Consider the following 18,667-nt stretch of genomic DNA (forward strand, 5'->3'; position numbering starts at 1 on the left):
ATGCCCCCCCACTGCGCATGCCCCAAGGATGTCCGCACCCCGCCAGTTCTCTTCTGACTGCTGTCATGTCAATAACCAGAGAAGAGTACTGAGGAGGACAGCAGTGGGGAAGGACGGGTGGATGCTGTGACTTCACAGAGTCGAAGATCACCAGTTACAGGTAAGCAACCTGTTTATCTTCTTCGTGGTCTCTGTTCATCACACCCATGGGATTATGCGCCTGTGCTGATCCGAATCGGTGGTATGCAAAGCTCACAAAGGGATTTTCGCGCCTCCCTCCCAGGCATGTGCGGGAACCCCACTGCGCATGCCCCAAGAGGCGGGGTGCGGACATCCAGCCAGTTCTCTTCTGACCGCCATGCTGTTAACAGCTTGTTTTCTGCCGGTCAGTGAAGAAACGTTACTTTCCTCTCACGAGGGATTGCTCAAACCATTCTTTTTTCCCTTGTGCTACGTTTATTTTATTCTTTACTAAAAAAAAAATATGACTTTTTTCTGAGGGTTGCCACACCTCAGGTGGCTCCCTGCCCTCCCCCCCACCCCCCGCTCTGAGGTAAATTTTACTTCACCTCATCCGAGAGCCATCTTTTTATTTTGGTGCCATTTAATTCTTTTATGGCCGAAAAGTGGGGATGGTTTAAATTGTGTGTCGGCTGTGGCAGCAAGCTTGCCACCCGTGACGGCCACACACTCTGCATTCTCTGCCTTGGAGAAACTCATCACCCAGACGCCCAGACGCTTGTCGCCATTGCTCCAAGTTCTCCAATCAGACCCGCAAAAACAGAGCTGCGAGGCTTCGAGTGGCACTTTGGGAGTCCGCACTGACCCCCTTGCCTGCCGGAGATATGTCTGCTGGGACCCCTTCGGACTCTCAACCGACAGCACTCCTGTTGACATCGGGATGTACACTGGCATCAACACACCCCCCCCCCCGCATTGCCTTACCTTGCTTGTTAAAGGCAACCTGTACTGTCTTTCGTCTGCCTTGTCAGCACCCAGTGCCATCCACTGGCACACACCTGGGGAGCATATGCCGGAGTGACCGGACGATGCCATCCAACTGTTATTTATTGATGCTACTGATGACACTGTTATTTACTGAGGTTGCTTCATTGTTGTTTAACAATTGGTTGTGTTTTGAAGTTGGGATTGTGTTACCTACTGCTACTGTAACTCCCCCTGAGCCTGCTTGCAGGGGAGGGAGGGCTAGCAGACAGGTAAGGCAGGCAGGCAGGTAACCGCTTCTGCTGAAGGGGAGGTAGGAGATGAGGCCTCTCTTGGAGGAGAGACGCTCAGCCTAAACCCCAAGGAAGCAGGAGCCCCCTTCACTCACAAACTCTCTCAAATGCAACACAAAGCCCTATACGGCCAGGGGCCAGCGTACCTTCGAGACCACCTCTCCCCATAGGAGCCCCATAGAGCACTGAGGTCCACCAATCAACATCTTCTGGTAGTCCCCGGCCCCAGGGACGTCCGACTTGCCTCGACCAGGGCCAGGGCTTTTTCGGCTAGTGGAATGAGCTCCCGGGTGAGATCAGGGCCCTGCGGGATTTATTGCAGTTCTGCAGGGCCTGCAAGACGGAGCTCTTCCGCTGGGCATTTGGTGGAGGCAGCAGACCGTCCCCCTCTTCCTCCCACCAGCTTCTCTGGCCCTAACGCTTCCTGCCCAATTCTCCAGGCCAACTGTCCATCAGCGGCCTGATTTTGATTAATCATCTGACCATTTTTATAATTATGCGGTATCTTACGGTTTTATGTGTAAATTGTTATTTTAATATTGTTTTAATTGTATATTAAATGTTGTACACCACCCTGAGCCCGTTGGGGAGGGCGGTATATAAATCTAATAAAATGAATTAAATGAATAAATAAAACACAGAACCTTTACCTTTAATACGGGCTGCCCTTTCTTCATAAATTCGTAACTCGCTAAAAAGGAGAGAGAAAACACACCATAATTCGCTTATCGCCCAAGTTTATCATTCAGAGGACTGGATCGTTAGCTCATTCCGAGCAAGCTAAAAAGATGTTTTGTCAGTTTGCACTCTCAGCACTCTGCGTACAGCATCGCACGCAAACCTAGACTTTTAAACAAGGAAGACGGAAACACACGCACAAAAACAGAGAAGGAAAACTAGCCATGAATCCCTTAAGAGCACATGGCAAAAGAATTCTCTTTCCGTTTAGACCCCCCCCACTGACCAAGGATTTTTCTTCTCCCCCCCCCCCCCCCCCAGGTATGGCAGGCGGGACGGGGGGGGGGCAGGCTTCAAGCTGACCACACCCTCCAGAGCATATCCTCCCACGCCTGTCTAGTCTCCCGTTGGGGCCGTAAGAAGAGAAGTTAAGTTTTCCCCCTTTACTGCTTCCTCCCCAAGTAAAAGGAAGGGCAACGTACTCTTGCTGGACTCCTCAAAGGCAGCTTTTATTAGCTGCAAAATATCGACACTGTCGCCGATCCTTGCATAGTAAGAACAGTCGTGGCCGAGGGCATCCACCAACGAGACATCGGCACCGTTCTTGAGCAAGACCTCCACGGCGTCCTTGCAGCCGTATTCGCAGCCTAACATCAGAGCAGTCCTGAAGGCAGAAAGAACAAGGACATGTCGGCTTTAATCAGCTTCCTGTGGGTTGTTGAGGGGAAACCCACTTGACTCGGAGAGAGCTCTACGCGATGGAGGCGTTACCGGTTCTGCTTGTCTCTCGCGTTGACATCAGCACCTCTGTCGAGCAGGAGCTGACATATGATTGGACGGCACATCTGAGTGGCCAGCACCAGTGGCGTCCTTCCATCCTAGGGGGGGGGAGAGGAGGAAAAGGTGAAGGAAAGATTGCAAGGAGCTCGGCCAAAGCAGGAGGGCTCCGAAGCGGCACAGCCAAGACTTACTCCGTCTCTGGCATTCACCGAGGCTCCGTGATCGCACAGCAGCTGGATGCTGGAGGGGCAGTCGGACATGGCTGAGGGAAACAGAGGGACACGGTCAGCAAAGGGGGGCCGTTAGGTACCGGCCAGAGAGCTGCTGGACCCCGAATCTCAGCTGTAGTCCTAAGAGAACCCACTCTGCTTCAAAGCAGCGCCATCCCATTGTATCCCGCTATTGCTTTGCCTGCTCTGACAGAGGAGGTTTCTCAGCACTGGCCTCCGAGGGCCAGAGGAAAGGGGCGCCGTTCACAGAACAGATCCAAGGGGTCTAGACTGGTATTTGCTTAACCTAATGCTGAATGTGCAGCATTTGGGAATGTCAGCTACGCCGCCATTGCAGGTGGTGGTGGTGGGGAAGACGGCTGAGGAATAGCTTCTTGCTGTGCTGGAATCTTCACTTTCATTTCTCCTCGCTGTGCCTTATCCAGGGCTCTTTTTGTAGAAAAAGCCCATGTCCCGCCACGGGCTCCTCCACAGCCTCTGAGGCTACGGCGGCGGGACTGGCACGACCCACGCCGGACCCTCGGCATACCCGGGAAGACAAAACTCCCAACCATGTTACCAGAAGTGTGGTCATCCAGCCACACCCACCTTTTGCTTGTTATTCTGTTTACCTTGTTTGTTGCCAAAACCCAGGGCCTTTTTTTGTAGCAGGAACTCCTTTGCATGTTAGGCCACACACCCCTAATTGTAGCCAATCCTCATGAGTTCCTGCTGTTGGGTGTGGCCTATTATGCTAATGAGCTCCTGCTGGGCGTGGCCAACTCGGGAGCCAGCCAGAACTCCGTTCCTGTGCCTTCCTGCCCAAAGATAGCCCTGGCCCTTATCTCTTAGCCTAGGCCTGTGACCTTGGTACCTCTCTCCTGATGCTTTGCTGGGAATGTGAACCCATTCGTTTAGGAGCGCTTCAGCTAATTCCCTGATTGGCTCAACTCCATCGGGGGACCCCACTCTGAATCCTGTATATCTTCCCCTCTCCCGCCCTTAGGGTTACTTCTGACGCTGAATGTAAGCACAGATGACCTGCCTTTACTGTACTCAATGAACTTGAGCCTTCCGAAGGAACGTCGTTGAGGACGGATTGCTGCGGGATTCTGACAGGGAAATGACACCAAGCATCTTCATACCGGCCTTGCAAAGAAGTCTGCAGGAACTGTTAGTCCCGCACAAGACGTGAGCAGCTCACTGAACACCCAATACACCCCCCCCCCTCGTATATTTGTTCAGCATCCAGCACGCCCGTGACCTGAAATAAGAGAAGCGGCCCTCTTTCTGTCAGAGCACCGGACAGAGACTCCTGCCTGCCACAGACAGCCGGGCAAGCGGCTGTCGACCAGGCGGCCTCAACGCCAGGGGCTCGTGCAGGGCGTCGAGGGGCAAAAAAAGGGGCACGGCGGAGAAGCACCCTTACCTGCATCGTGCAGAGCAGTTCGGCCCTGGAGGTCGGCATTTTCTGTCGGGCAGTTGTACTGTCGGAACAGCCAAAGGGATTTCGTCAACAGGGCTGCACGGCGCAAAATGGGTTTTGCAAACTTGTCTGGATAACTGATTAGGGAGGGTGGCCTACACTGCTGTGCACAGCTTCCTCTAAGCCGGATCCTGTTGGTTTTAAGTAGGATCCCACAGGACTGTGTCCCCGGGACCGTCTTGCGCTCTTCAGATAACAGCCTGCTGGAGATCCCTGGCCCCAAGGGTGTCCGGCTGTTTGCAAACAGGGCCAGGGCCAACTCTCTGCTAAATGACACCCGGGCCCTGCGGGACCTTATGCCATTCCGCAGAGTCTGTAAGGCTGAGACGTTCCGCCAGGCTTTTGGTCGAGGGCAGCAGCGCTTACCACACTGGCTGGCACCCCTCCCCTTTTGTTCTGAATTCACTTTCCCCCTGCCCAGAAAACTGGCCGGTAGTCATGAATTGGGATAAGAGAGAAGAAGAGATTGGTTTCATACCCCATAGCCCTTCACTACCCGAAGGATTATCAGAGGGGCTTACAAACTCCTTTCCCTTCCCCTCCCCACAACAGACACCCTGTGAGGTGGGTGGGGCTGAGAGAGCTCTTGACAGAAACTGCTCTTTTTCAAGGACAGCTGTGCCAGAGCTTGTGACTAACCCAAGGTCACATCAGCAGGTGCGAGTGGAGGAGTGGGGAATCAAACCCGGTTCTCCCAGATCAGAGTCCACGCACGACACTACACTAACCACTACACCAAGAGATTGGCTTTATGCCCCGCCCTTCACTACCCAAAGGTGTCTCAGAGCGGCTTACAAACTCCTTTCCCTTCTCCTCCCCACAACAGACAGACACCCTGTGAGGTAGGTGGGGCTGAGAGAGCTCTTGACAGAAACTGCTCTTTTTCAAGGACAGCTCTTATCAGAACTAGGGCTTGCCCAAGGTCATCCAGCAGCTGCAAGTGGAGGCGTGGGAAATCAAACCCGTCTCTCCCAGATTAGAGTCTACACCAAACTGGCTCTCTATAAAAAAACATTATAGGACTCCACTTTGGATCTTTTATTCTGAATTTAAATTTGCATTGTTGTATATTGAATTTTAATGTTTTGTATATTTTTTGGCATTCTGCCCCTTTGTACATCACCCAGATAAGCTGATAAGGGCGATTAATAAATTGAATAAATAATAATTATTATTATTATGTCATTTCTGTACCACTAAATGTATCGTGCTAATAATTATGCTATACTTCAGGTCTTTCTGGTTACTGAATGTCCCATTTCTTGTGTGTGGCTGTACCCACTCCCCCCCATGTAATCCACCTCGAATCCCTGTGAGAAAGGCAGCTACAAAGAACACCGATAAATAATTAAATATTCAATGATCCCAGCATTTCGACCCACAGGAGCAGTTTGTCTCACTTGCGCAAGGATCTCACGAGGCACTTACGCACCGTTCTGTTCCCGTACGCTGAATGCGGTTTTCAGCTACACAAATCAAGCCAGACTTTCTCCCATGGGGACAGCAGCTGGCTTGCGGGTTTGGCGCTCCGCCCCAGGAGAAGCATCCCTGGCGACGTCTGCTCTCCCTCACAGAAGAGCCCTGGGCTTGCTTCTTGAATGCCCCGTGGCACCACCACCCTGGCCCCTCCAGTGGAGGTGTTCAGACAGAAGGCAAAGGCTCGGCTGTGCTCTTCTCCCCTTGCTATTATTCGGTTCTGTCGAATTTACAGCTCGGCTTTACTGGAGCACAGCCTGGGCCGAGTGGCTACTCAGTGGCAGTGACGGTGCAGTGGTTAGAGCGTCTGCTGGATTAGGCTGGTGGGACCAGGTTCAAATCCCCTCTCTCTGCCACGGAAGCTCTCTGGGTCACCTTGGGCCAGTCCTACATTCTCAGCATAACCTCTCCCACGGGACTTTTTGGGAGGGACAAAACAGAGGAGAGGAGAATGAGAGAGTCGCTCTGCCCCCCCCCCCACTGGGGACAAAGGCAGTATGCAAACAAAGTAAGCAAATGAACCAACAGCGGCTGCTTAAAATTCGTGGTTGAATCTACTAACTGCGTTTCTGCTCTGTGGCCCTTTTAAAAAGGTTTCATGCACTGCTTTACTTTTACTGATGCTTTGGAGAGCCAGTTTGGTGTAGTGGTTAAGTGTGCGGACTCTAATCTGGGAGAACCGGGTTTGATTCCCCACTCCTCCACTTGCACCTGCTGATGTGACCTTGGGTCAGCCACAAGCTCTGGCTGGCACAGCTGTCCTTGAAAAAGAGCAGTTTGTGTCAAGAGCTCTCTCAGCCCCACCTACCTCACAGGGTGTCTGTTGTGGGGAGGGGAAGGGAAAGGAGTTTGTAAGCCGCTCTGAGACTCCGAGTGAAGGGCGGGGTATAAATCCAATCTCTTCTTCTTCTTCCTCTTCTTTACTCGTTCGATCATCAGTGCACCAGAAGCAAGGATTTTTCCTGAGCATTATTCTTACACGCTGAATAGAAATTAAATGAATTGTCAAACATTCAGTACCTGCAGCAGTTTCTGCAGGCAGAGTGCATGCCCATATTTGGCAGCCAGGTGCAGAGCATTCCTTCCTAGAGAGAGGATAAAGCGACAAGGAAAACGGGAGCCATAAAGCAACACGCCACAATGCTCAACAATACCAGGAACTTACTTAAACACATACAATTATACACCGTTGGCTCTGTAAGCCATGCTGGTACCTCTTAGTCCAAAAGGGTCTAAAACAGGGGTGTCGAACTCATTTGTTATGAGGGCCGCATGTCACATAAATGAGACCTTGTTGGGCCGGGCCATGCGTGTCATAAAATGTAATGCCAGGTAGCGGAGTTATAAACTTTATAAAGGACACAAACACAAAAGTGTTTTTTTTTAAACTTAAAATAAAATCATGCTTAAAACATTAGCCCTCTTGCAATATTTTGTTTATTTAACAGTGTCTGATAATTGACCCCTCTTGCTCTGAATTATTTCATTAAAATGTCTGTGCTGTTGCAATCTTGAGTATGCTGGTCAGGTGTGTATCTGTAAGCTGCAAACCTACAATGACGCAGCAGAAGCAGAACTGGAAGAAGAAGCAGAAGACAGCCAGTTCCACTGCGGGCCTGACAGAAGCCCTCCGGGGGCCTGATCTGGCCCCCGGGCCACATGTTTGACACCCCTGGTCTAACAGAAAAAAGACTGGTTTGAACTGTTAACCAAAGCAGACTCTTGTTTGCATCCTTCTGCCACCTCCTTTGTTTCCGTGTGCTGCACCCCACCCTCCCAAATCCACCCCATCCCCACCCAGAACTCCAAGCCACGACTGGGAATGCAATGGGTTCACAAAGCCAGAAGAAAAGCATTTTTCACAAATTATTGGAAGCCTGTTTAGGACTAGGACTGTTTACATTTTACTTGATACGTTTGAGAAACACACGAACAGTTTGACCTGCCCTATCTTCCACTAACTCATTTAGGAACAACGTTATCCTGACATTTTCAAAGGGCCACCGTACCTGCGGCATCAGTAGCGACAATGTCAACTCCGTGTACAAGAATGGTATTCAGACAGTCGAGATTCCCCTTTGAGGCTACAACGTGGAATCTAAACAAGAAAAGGGGGAGGAAAATTAGACTGTTGGGTACATGGATCACAATGAATTGGGGGGGACGACACACAACATGAAGAGAGGTGAACTTGAACTCAGTTCACAAGGGAAGAACAACCCAGTGGAATGCAGGTTAAGTCTGATTACAGTCTCTTGTCTACTGCTGCAGCAAGCCTCAGTCATGAGTTATATGTGTATCTCGGTAATCTTTACAACAGCCTGATAAATCTGAGGCAGAAGATTTTTTGGCCGCCTCCTTCTAGCCTAGCTGAGAAGTCCGACTGCCCGGTCCCGGTCCCAGTGAGCAGCTTGCCACCCATTGCAGCTCCTTTCAATCTCAGCCTGCACAGAGAAAACAGCCGCTGATTTGTACAATCACGTACAAATCAGCGAAAACCGCTCTGGCTGCTTTCCTGATTGAAACCCGAGGAGCGCCGTGCTACGTGAGCGAGAACTACCTCAACAGAATCACTCACCGTAAGCCACCCAATAGACGTCTCGTGGAAGAACCCCTGTTATTAGACGCTCTCGCCACTTATGATTTAAGGCCAAGGCACAGCTCTGTGGAGTAACTTGAGGCTTCTATTCAAAGCTCTGGATATTCAGAAAAGTTCTGAAATGACTACAAGAACTCCCCTCCTCTTTATCATGTGGGAGGACAGGTGTACAGGAACAAAAAAAGAGACCTGAAAGAGGAGCAGACCTCACACAGGTAATATGAACCACATGGGAAAGACCGGGCCATTTTCTTCTGGTCTCCCAACAATCTTTCCAAGCAAATCAGACACACGCACAACCAGATTTTCTGAGAAAGCCAGGCAGAGACAAACTAGTCCCTTGCTTTCAAGTCAGCTGATTATTACTACACAAACAAAAAATGTGATCTGTTCATACCGACACCGGCTAAGCAAATGCAAAAAAACTCAGGAAAACACCCAGTTTTCTTGTAAGGATCGTTTTTAGACAATGGAATATATCACATGGTCTAGCAACAGCAGACCCTCTGGTTGACCGTGGGCTTCCTTTTAAATACCAATGGATTAAAAATAATAAACTGTGCTTGGAAGAATGTGTACTGGATCTATTCCCTTTGTTTTGCAACTTACTGGGAAGACAGAAAGGGAATGAAAATGCAGTATTAATGTTACAGTTATAGCTACGCATGACTTTCTTCTTTTGTAAAAAATCTTGGATATATATTCGCTCTTCTCAAATTCAAGAGAAGAATTTCTTTGTCCTGTATAACTGCAGAAGCAGCTATGTAGTTGGGGGGGGAAAACCCGACACTCGACATTCTGAAGATTCCTAATAAAATCAAAGCAGTTGGTCCACTGTATGTCTCTCATGTATGGCTGCGAGAGTTGGACTATAAGGAAGGCCGAGCGCCGAAGAATAGATTCGTTTGAACTGTGGTGCTGGAGAAGACTCTTGAGAGTCCCTTGGACTGCAAGGACATCAAATCAGTCAATCCTAAAAGAAATCAACCCTGACTGTTCCCTGGAAGGCCAGATAATGAAACTGAAGCTCAAATACTTTGGCCACCCAATGAGAAGGGAGCACTCACTGGAGAAGACCCTGATGCTGGGGAAGATTAAAGGTCAAAGAAGATGGGGACGGCAAAGGATGAGATGGTTAGACAGTGTCACAGATGCAATGAACATGAAGTTGAGCCAACTTCAGAGGACGGCGGAAGACCGGAAGGCCTGGTGTGATCTGGTCCCATGGGGTCGCGAAGAGTCGGACTCGACTGTGCGACTGAACAACAACAAAAAGTTGGTCCACCAATATGAAACATGCTCAAGAAGCGGTCATCACTCCTTGGCTTGGGAGCCACACACAGCTCTCCTGAGCACTGTTCCCAACATGGCACCAAGTGAGTGGGCCAGGCCATTGCCCAGGAGGGCTTGTGGTGGGCAGGTGGTTGGCGCCTTGAAAGAGCTGCTGTCACAGGGACTGGAGGATAAGCAGCGAGCCTTCCTGAGCTATGGGAGGGCCAGGGGTGTGCGAAAAGGGGCCCCTCCACTCCAGCAACCCCCTACCCTTCCCCACAGCCCCCGTGCTCTCAGCTCAGCACCCAGGAAACCGATGTGAGGACAGCAAGCTGGCCACATCCAACCCCACCACGGCAGTTACCCAGGAAAAGAGCGAGCGGGCTAGGGGTGTGTGGGCGTAGCCAGTTCACTCCCTTTCTCCACAGCCAGCTTGCTGTGTTTGTGCCAGTTTGGTGCAGTGGTTAAGTGTGCGTGCACTGGACTCTAACCTGGGAGAACCGAGTTTCATTCCCCACTCCTCCACTTGCAGCTGCTGGATGACCTTGGGCAAGCCATAGTTCAGTCAGTCAGAGCTGTTCCCTCAAGGACAGTTCTCTTAGAGCTCTCTCAGCCTGGCCTACCTCACAGGGTGTCTATTGTGGGGAGGGGAAGGGAGAGGAGTTTGTAAGCCGCTCTGGGACTCCAAGTGATGGGCGGGGTATAAATCCAACCTCTTCTTCTTCTTCCTCCTCCTCCAGGCATTAGGACAATCTGGAGAGACAACCTGACATGCTCAGAGGTAAAGACTTCTGAAAACACAGGCAAGGTTGTATTCGAAATCTTGCAGCACAACATCAGTGCTAGACATTAGAACTACTGGGAAGAGGACTATTCCCCAGAGAGGGTTCAAATAATGCAGTGAATTCCCTGTACAAAACAAGGACGTTTTAGGATGAAACACAACACTGGGAGCGCCTGAACGTTTGCAGAACTGTATGTTAAGGAGCTGCGGTGGCTCAAGTGGTTAAGACGCTGAACTGCAGGCTGTGGAAGGTCGGTAGTTCAGCAGTTCGAGACCCGGGTGTGCCGCATGACGGAGTGAGCTCCCGTCTCTAGTTCCAGCTCCTGCCAACCTAGCAGTTCGAAAGCAAGGAATTGCAAGTAGATCAATAGGTACCACTTCGGTGGGAAGGTAACAGCGTTCCGTGCGCCTTGGAGTTTAGTCATGCCGGCCACATGACCACGGAAACGTCTTCGGACAGCGCTGGCTCTTCGGCTTTGAAATGGAGAAGAGCACCGCAACCCTAGAGTCGGATTCAACTGGCTTTCGAGCAAGGGAACCTTTACCTTTACCTATGTTAAGGCACCTCCGTTGAGTTCTACATCACGTGAGCAGGGAATGTGGCACAATCGTAATTACCTTGCCGGCATACACAGAGCGGTGTCTTGTACCGGTAACAGACTGCTGTTAGAGGGCAGTTTCGAAAGAGCCCCTCCCCACGCACACCCCAGGAGAATTCCTCCCCCGGACAGACGGCCCCCCCACAGCTCGGTACTCACGCTGATCTCCCTTCCACATCCAACTTGGTGGGATTCACCCCCTTTTTCGAAAGGACCGATGCGATCTTCTCCACATCACCCCGTTCAGCTGCCTTCATTAGCCGGTCATCGTATTTGTTCCAGTCTGCAGTCAGCTGTGCGAGGGACACAGAGCAAGTGTGTTTAGTGCTCGGCGGAGGAAATCTAATGGAAAAACGTGAAGCAACATCCCGCAAGGTGCTACTGATCTAAGGAAGGAGGAGCGTCCCACCTATGTCTGCCCCGTGCAGCTGGGAGGGAGGCAGATTTCGCTGCAAGAGCCGTAACAGGAGGTGAAATATAATAGCCATCGAAGGCTCTAGCAGTATAAATCTTGAAAAGTGTTACTCATTATTCAGAGTTACTGCCTGCTTAATGGGGGAGTACTTAAGAGATTCCAAAAGGTGAATGAACTGCAATGTCTCTGTACTTTGAAAGCAAAACTCTACATGTTTTTGAATGTTCTTAAAAGTCTGAGACAAAGCTAGAATTCTCTTCTCCTCCACAAGGCGAGGCCTGTCGAACCAGAGAAAACCCTAACCCTGACTAAACTGGAGTACACGGCAGTGGGATGGAAAGATCTTTCCCAGATGTGGGTTGCTTGGACTGCAGCCAGTTGGTCTCCCTTAGAGCCTTCTTAGAAGTGAACTCCAGAAGGCCCTCCGCAGAGTTCTCTGCATTTCTTCTTTTTTTGACGAGAAAAACTGGTTTCAAGCCGTTTGTCCTCAAGACCAAGGCTCCCTCTAAGCTACGGAGTCTTATGAGCAAAAATTCTACCTTGCGAGCTACTGGCATTAAAGTTGTGAGCCAGCGATTTGGCTACTGCATAACTCAGTTTGCTCTGGAGCCATCCTTCCTGAGCCAAGACAAAAATGTGTCTGGAGCCCTCCTTCCTGAGCGAAGACAAAAATGTGTGAGCTGGAGGCTAAAAAACTGTGAGCTGGCTCACACTAACTCAGCTTAGAGGGAACACTGCTCAAGACCCTGGAAGTCTCCTCCTCTCACCTCACCCTCCTTTCTGTAAGTACTTTGCAGAATTCATTTAAATCAGAGGTGCTTCAAAGGATGGTGCTCTGCCTTTGAACAACAGCAAAGCGTGCTGCTTTTGAAACTTCCACCTCCCAGCACCACCAGGTGGTATTAGTCATGTTTCAGTACAGAGATAAGAAAGAGCTTCCTGGACCAGCTTCGTTTCGCTCATATCGCACCGCGCTTTCCTTCGATGTGAAGATTGTGCTCTGCCTTAAAAGCAGTGGGCTTCCCCACTGTGCCACGTATATCCGCAGAGCTCGAAAGGCACGGTGTTTGACTCAGTGTGTCTGATTTAGAGATGGGAAGGCCCGGAAAAAAAACGGAAACATTCGGGGGGAAACCGGGTTTTTTCGGGTTTTTTCCTGAAGCCTTTTTTGTTTTTTTCCGAAAAATTGAAAAAAGAAAAGAAAAAAAAATGACTATGGAACAAGACGCATTTCTTCCTTTAGGAGGTGCTATTGTCAGAAGAAAAGAAAAAGGTTTCAGTTTTGTTTTTGCATGTGGGTGGGTATTCTGTTTGTAATAACTGTTTGGATACACTATATTTTTAATATGCTAGTTGTGATAATTTCATGCCAAGTAAAAATGTCCATAGTCATATTTTATGTTCCTAAAGTAACAGAATGACTTTCAATTTAGACAAATGAAATGCTAATGTAGCATTTTTTTCATTTTTTCCGAAAATTTCTGTTTTTTCCGGGAAAAAACTGGAAAAAAAACGGTTTTTTTCCCGAGCTTCAAAATTTCCGGAAATTTTACATCTCTAGTCTGATTCAGACCTGGGACCACCCGGTCCCACTCCCCACTCTCCCACAGAAGACTGCTGGGTGACCTTGGGCCCGGTCACAATCTCTCAGCCTAACCCACTCCACAAGGCGGTTGTGAGAAGGCAGAAGAAGAGAGAATGAAGCAATAAGCTGCGCTGAGTACATACAAGGAAGAAAAGCAAGATATAAACAAAAATAAGCATGCTTTTCTCTGGATACCTCCCTGCCCCCCAGATCAATATACGGGACAATTTCCTGGCCGATGGACCCGGAGCAATGTCAGGAAAGAAAACAGGAAGTGGCCCTCAGAGATATGGAAACTTCCTTCCTCTGTCCCCCCCCCCCCATCATGCCGCAAGTCAGCCCCTTCAACACACACTCTCCTGCTTCTGCACGAGCATTAGACGAAACGACAGTTCGGCTCTGCACCTTCTGTGGTCGGTCAGGACCACGAAATCCAGGAAGGAGCCACAGATACTGTGCCTGGACCATGGAGTTGACCTAGCCAGTCAGGGAGAGCCTGAGTACATCTTCTTCTCCCCTTTCATGGGGAACTTTCACATCAGGGTGCATTTTCAACACCCAGCGTAAGTTGCAACTTTCCAAGCATGATCATCCATTCCGCTACACAGACTAGGCCCTCAGGTTCACTGGAGGACGGTCTCATCGCTCCAACCTGACGGTCCCGCCACAGAGCAGGGAAACAGAACTACCTAGATGAGGTAGGGATTGCTGTGTACCCACAGATAAGCAGAAACATACAAGTTTGTAAATTTAAAAAAAAAAACCAATGAACATTTTGCACCGCACAGGAGCCACAGAATACTGCCTGCAGCTGCATTTAAAGATAAGAAGGGGCGAGGGAGAGGAGGGAGGGAGGGGGAAGCCGGCCCCCTGGACCTCCTTAACGGTTTAAGTTTTGAACCAAGAGGAAAGAAGGATATAAATGTTGTAATGAATTAACTGAGGGGAGGGGCAAATTAGGATCAGAGAGGATACAATCTTTACAACCCAGTTTGGTGTGAGGATACAATCTTTACAACCCAGTTTGGTGTTGTGGTGAAGTGCGTGGACTCTAATCTGGGAGAATCGGGTTTGATTCCCCACTCCTCCACTTGCACCTGCTGGATGACCTTGGGCAAGCTGTAGTTCTGATAAGAGGTGTCCATGAAAAAGAGCCGTTTCTGTCAAGAGCTCTCTCAGCCCCGCCTACCTCACAGGGTGTCTGTCTGTTGTGGGGAGGGGAAGGGAAGGAGTTTGTCAGCCGCTCTGAGACTCCCTTGGGTAGTGAAGGGCAAGGGGTATAAATCCAATCTCTTCTTCTTCTTCTTCTCTAACCCAAATTCTGACTCGCCAAGATTTTACAAGGGCTACTTTGAAGCCAAAAGACCAGGCAGGGATTCAACTGGAGGAGAAAAAAGCATCTCCAATGTGAAGGGCACTCCATCTCCTCCCAGTTTATTTATTTATTCATTTATTCAGTTCCAATTAATATTCCGCCCTCCCCACAAGCGGGCTCAGGGCGGATGACAAAATTCCTTGTGCCGGAGCTCTCCAGCTTATATTTTCCTAGAATGTGTGTGTGTTTGTGTGTGCGAAGTTAGGGTCTAAGGACGCCTGCCATGAAGTATAATGAGCATCATTCCTAACCCCAAACCTCCCTCCCACAATCCTGCATCCACAGCACAAGGCGGATAAGGTAGTCAAGGGCCGGTTAAAGGAAATGGCTTGAGGGACAGAGGGTGTGGCGCATGCATCCTGAACCCTTAACTGCCACCCCTCAACGTTGCCCAGGAGGGAAACACACCCTGAGCAATGCTCCCTCTAAGCTGCAGAGTCTTGTGAGCAAAAATTCTTCTTTGTGAGCTACTGGCATTAAAGTTGTGAGCGAGCGATTTGTCTGCTGCGCCGCAGCCATCCTTCCTGAGCCAAGACAAAAATGTGTGAGTTGGAGGCTAAAAAAACTGTGAGCTAGCTCACACTCACTCAGCTCAGAGGGAGCACTGACCCTGGGAGCAGCAGAATCGCTGCTAGGTTAATGAGGTCAGATTGTGGAGCTTTGGGGCTACAGAAGGAGGCTCATCTGCCACTGAAAACCATTCCTATCTCACTGTTTCCCTGAAATCCCACTGTTTACACCCCAACCACCAGCAAGAAGAGGATTCCCACATTGAATGCGTAGAGAAAAACTGCTTTTTAAAAAATTCATAAAGAAAAAACACAAATTCGACTGAGCATTCTAGGAAGTATGGACCTTACAAGACCTTAGAGGGATCTGAGTTTGGGGAAGACTGTCCTCTCTTTGATCCTCTTGGCAATCGCTCCGGGGCCCCCAATTTTCTCCTTCTGCCCTTTCATGTCAGACTCACAGGACAGTAGAATAATCCTCTAAAAATATCCCACAGCCAGTGATCGAGGTGGCGTGTAATAACAGGGAGCCTGCCGTCCCTTCCCTCCGCCTCCTGATTAGAGCATCGCAGCAGCCCACCCATCCTGCGGTGCACTCTCGAGGATTTGCTCGCTGGGAGCCAAAACGAGGCACAGAAGCCAATGGAAGCGTACGTGATTATGCACCGGCTAATTCTGGCCTCTGCGGGATTGTGTCTTCTTTCATCTCACAGCCCTCCCGGGGCCAGGGTCTTTGCCCTTTCCTTTCTAGACCCCTACAAAGCACGGGATATGCCAACTCAAAAGAACCGCAGATCTGACCTAGCTCTCTTTATAGCCGTGAGCATTCAAACATTCCACCTTTAAGGGGCAGGCGAACTGTCATGCTAGAGGAATATGGGCTTAGGAGCCCCACATTTCCCTCATAACACAAACACAGGCAATGGAGACATTTGCGGGGGGGGGGTCGGGGGGTCAGCGGGCCAAGCTTGAACCCTCAGGTCCACCTGCTGGCTCTCCACTGAGAAAAGGTCTTCCGGGTCATTTAAGACATTTCCCTCCCCAGCTGCGCTCAAAAGATAAAACGGGGCCGGATTTTTTGGGCATTAGCTCAGAATCCATTTGTGGGGAGAATAAGCAGGTGGACGGAGGGTCAACGTCCCCCCCCCTTCCCATCCGCCCTTCTCAGCAAGTCTCCTGTTTTCCCCCACATTCCCAGAGCCCCGCAGCAAACAGAATTGGGAGCAGGCATCTGCCAAAAATGTCCCGTTTCTCCCAAGCCTTCTTTAAAAGGCTTCTCCCAAGACAATATTAAAAATATTTTCAAGATGATGAAATTGTTAACACAAGTACACTTTTACCAAAAAAAAGAAAAAAGGTTTGAGTCCAGCGGCACCTTTAAGACCAACCGAGTTTTATTCTGGGGATAAGCTTTCGCGTGCACACATGTGCATGCACGTGAAAGCTTATCCCCAGAATAAAACTCGGTTGGTCTTCAAGGTGCCCGACTGGACTCAAGCTTTGTCCTGCTGCTTCAGACCAACACAGAGACCCCCAATTGAAAGAAAAAGTGAACATGCTATTTCCATCTCCACTGTTTCTTACTTATTTATTTACATCCCACCTTTCTTCCAAGCGGGGAACCAAAGCCGCTTACAACCGTTCTCCTCTCTTTCCTTTTATCCGCACAACAACACTGCGAGGCAGCTTAGGAGGACAGTGTGCGACTGGCCCAAGGTCACCCAGCCAGCTTCCATGGCAGGGTGGGGATTCGAACCTGCCTTTCCCAGCTCCCGGTTGGACACTCTACCCACGCTACACCTCTGCAATTTCACACTTGGCAACGGCGCGTCCAGAATTCACTGTCTGCGTGGCAAGTCCCCCACGACAAACATTTCTATTTAATACCTGTACTACAGACTACAAAGCACCTCACTGTCTACCTTACACAGACTGACAGCTACTTCCCAGCCCTCCTAAGCATCCTTCACATTCTTAACCGCAGCGGGATGAGCATTTTAAACCCCACGTCTCCTAAGTGTTCTTGAGAACCAAATGTTCACCTTTTACCGACCTACATCATAGTTACATTAAGTGTTCCCTCTAAGCTGAGTTAGTGTGAACTAGCTCACAGTTTTTTAGCCTCCGGCTCACACATTTTTGTCTTAGCGCAGGGAGGAGGGCTCCAGAACAAACTGATTTATGCAGCAGCCGAATCGTTCGCTCACAACTTTGATGCCGGTAGTTCACGAAGTACAATTTTTGCTCACAAGACCCACAGACTAGAGGGAGCATTGGTTACATTCACAATCATAACAATGAACTCTTCCCAAAATTAAATCGCATGGGGCTGCACATGGAATTAAGGTTCCCAAATAACATGGAAAGGCTTTCAAAAATTAAAGAAGTTCTGCAAAAGGGAAAGAAATCTAGAAGCAATCCAGAAGAAATCTAGAAGTACCATCTTCCACTGGATAAAGTAGCTGTTAATAACAAATGCCCTCCAAATCAGTCACGGAAGTATCCCTACGATATGCGGCTGCCGCCATAGTTCGGACCACCAAAAAGGGGCAATACGTTCTGGGGGAAGGGTTAAGGCGGCCCTGCCCACAGATTCACCTCTGCAATACCTACTGTGTTTTTCAGGGCACAGGAAAACCAACGACTCATCCTAGAGCTCCCAAGTCTCTGCTGCTAAGAACAAACAAGGCATTTGGCACGCAGGTACCAGACGGGGGGAAGCGGCCAGCCAGAGTCCCAGCGAGCTTCTCTGTCGGAAGCTAGAACTCCCCCACCCTCCTGCGTTCCACTTGGGCCATCCTCCGCTTAGCTCGGGTCCCCGGTCAGGTTCCCTCCATCTTCGGGGTCTTCTTCAGACTTCATCGCTCTTGAAAAGGCCGGGCAGCTTTGCGAGACAGCCTCTACCAAGCACGGCTGTCCGTCGCGCCCCCCCCCCCGGGCAGCGTGCCGTGCCAGCTGCTCCGGCTGCCCCTGCCTGGCACCCTACATCAGCCAGCTTTTTGTTTCTGCCGCTCCTGCGGCGCTGAGGACTGACTCCCGCCACCGAGACTCAGACACAGTAAATAGTGCCCAGCTCCAAAATATCCCGTAAACAATATGCAGACAGTTGCACACCACTCCAGAGCTATTTTTTGGCTTGCCTGGTACTTGATAGCCGAGCGATCGAAAGGAATAGCTAATAATACATTCAGTGCATGCTCATCTGTTGAGTAATAGATTACGGTTGCCAGCGGCCAGCGAGGCGGGAACACTCAAAACGATCTGACCACGAGTGGGCGACAAGCCCTGCCAACTGCCCTGCCTAATTAGCTTTGAACTGACGCTTTCCAAGGGGCGCCTCGCAGCCACTGGGACAGAGGGCACTGTAAACACGGGCAGGGCTGCTGTGTCCGACCCGCGACCAACCCGCTCACGGCCGGCCCTGGCTTCGTGACCATACGACTGTGCCTACCAAAGCCCTGACTGCACAGGATGAGGAATGCAAAAGAGTCTATTTCAAATAAAGCATCTCAGAAGTTAAATTAGAAGACCCGCATGCCTTTACTTTTTTATTTTATTTTAAAGAACTCTCTTTTTACAAGCACGAGAGCCCCGTTCTGAAAGCCGGCGGGTTTCGGCTTACTCCTGCTGCCAGGCTGTCTCCCCCCCCCCCCCCCCCCCCC

General features: G+C 50.1%; 1 protein-coding gene across 1 annotated transcript in view; it reads right to left on the reverse strand.

The window, feature by feature from the left end:
• UACA (uveal autoantigen with coiled-coil domains and ankyrin repeats) overlaps positions 1 to 18,058 on the reverse strand; it is a 44,089-nt gene extending 26,031 nt beyond the window's left edge. Inside the window, exons 1-9 of the mRNA XM_015418509.1 lie at positions 17,619 to 18,058; positions 11,281 to 11,414; positions 7,877 to 7,965; positions 6,888 to 6,952; positions 4,335 to 4,392; positions 2,888 to 2,958; positions 2,688 to 2,794; positions 2,399 to 2,580; positions 1,889 to 1,929 (exon numbers count right to left, since the gene is read on the reverse strand). Of these exons, the coding sequence (XP_015273995.1) occupies positions 1,889 to 1,929; positions 2,399 to 2,580; positions 2,688 to 2,794; positions 2,888 to 2,958; positions 4,335 to 4,392; positions 6,888 to 6,952; positions 7,877 to 7,965; positions 11,281 to 11,414; positions 17,619 to 17,654 (783 nt within the window). The 5' untranslated portion in view covers positions 17,655 to 18,058. The remainder of the gene's footprint in view (positions 1 to 1,888; positions 1,930 to 2,398; positions 2,581 to 2,687; positions 2,795 to 2,887; positions 2,959 to 4,334; positions 4,393 to 6,887; positions 6,953 to 7,876; positions 7,966 to 11,280; positions 11,415 to 17,618) is intronic.
• Positions 18,059 to 18,667: the final 609 nt, after the last annotated feature.

This window comes from Gekko japonicus, unplaced genomic scaffold (genome assembly GCF_001447785.1).
Source record: "Gekko japonicus isolate JY-2015 unplaced genomic scaffold, Gekko_japonicus_V1.1 scaffold275, whole genome shotgun sequence".
Lineage (NCBI taxonomy): Eukaryota > Metazoa > Chordata > Lepidosauria > Squamata > Gekkonidae > Gekko > Gekko japonicus.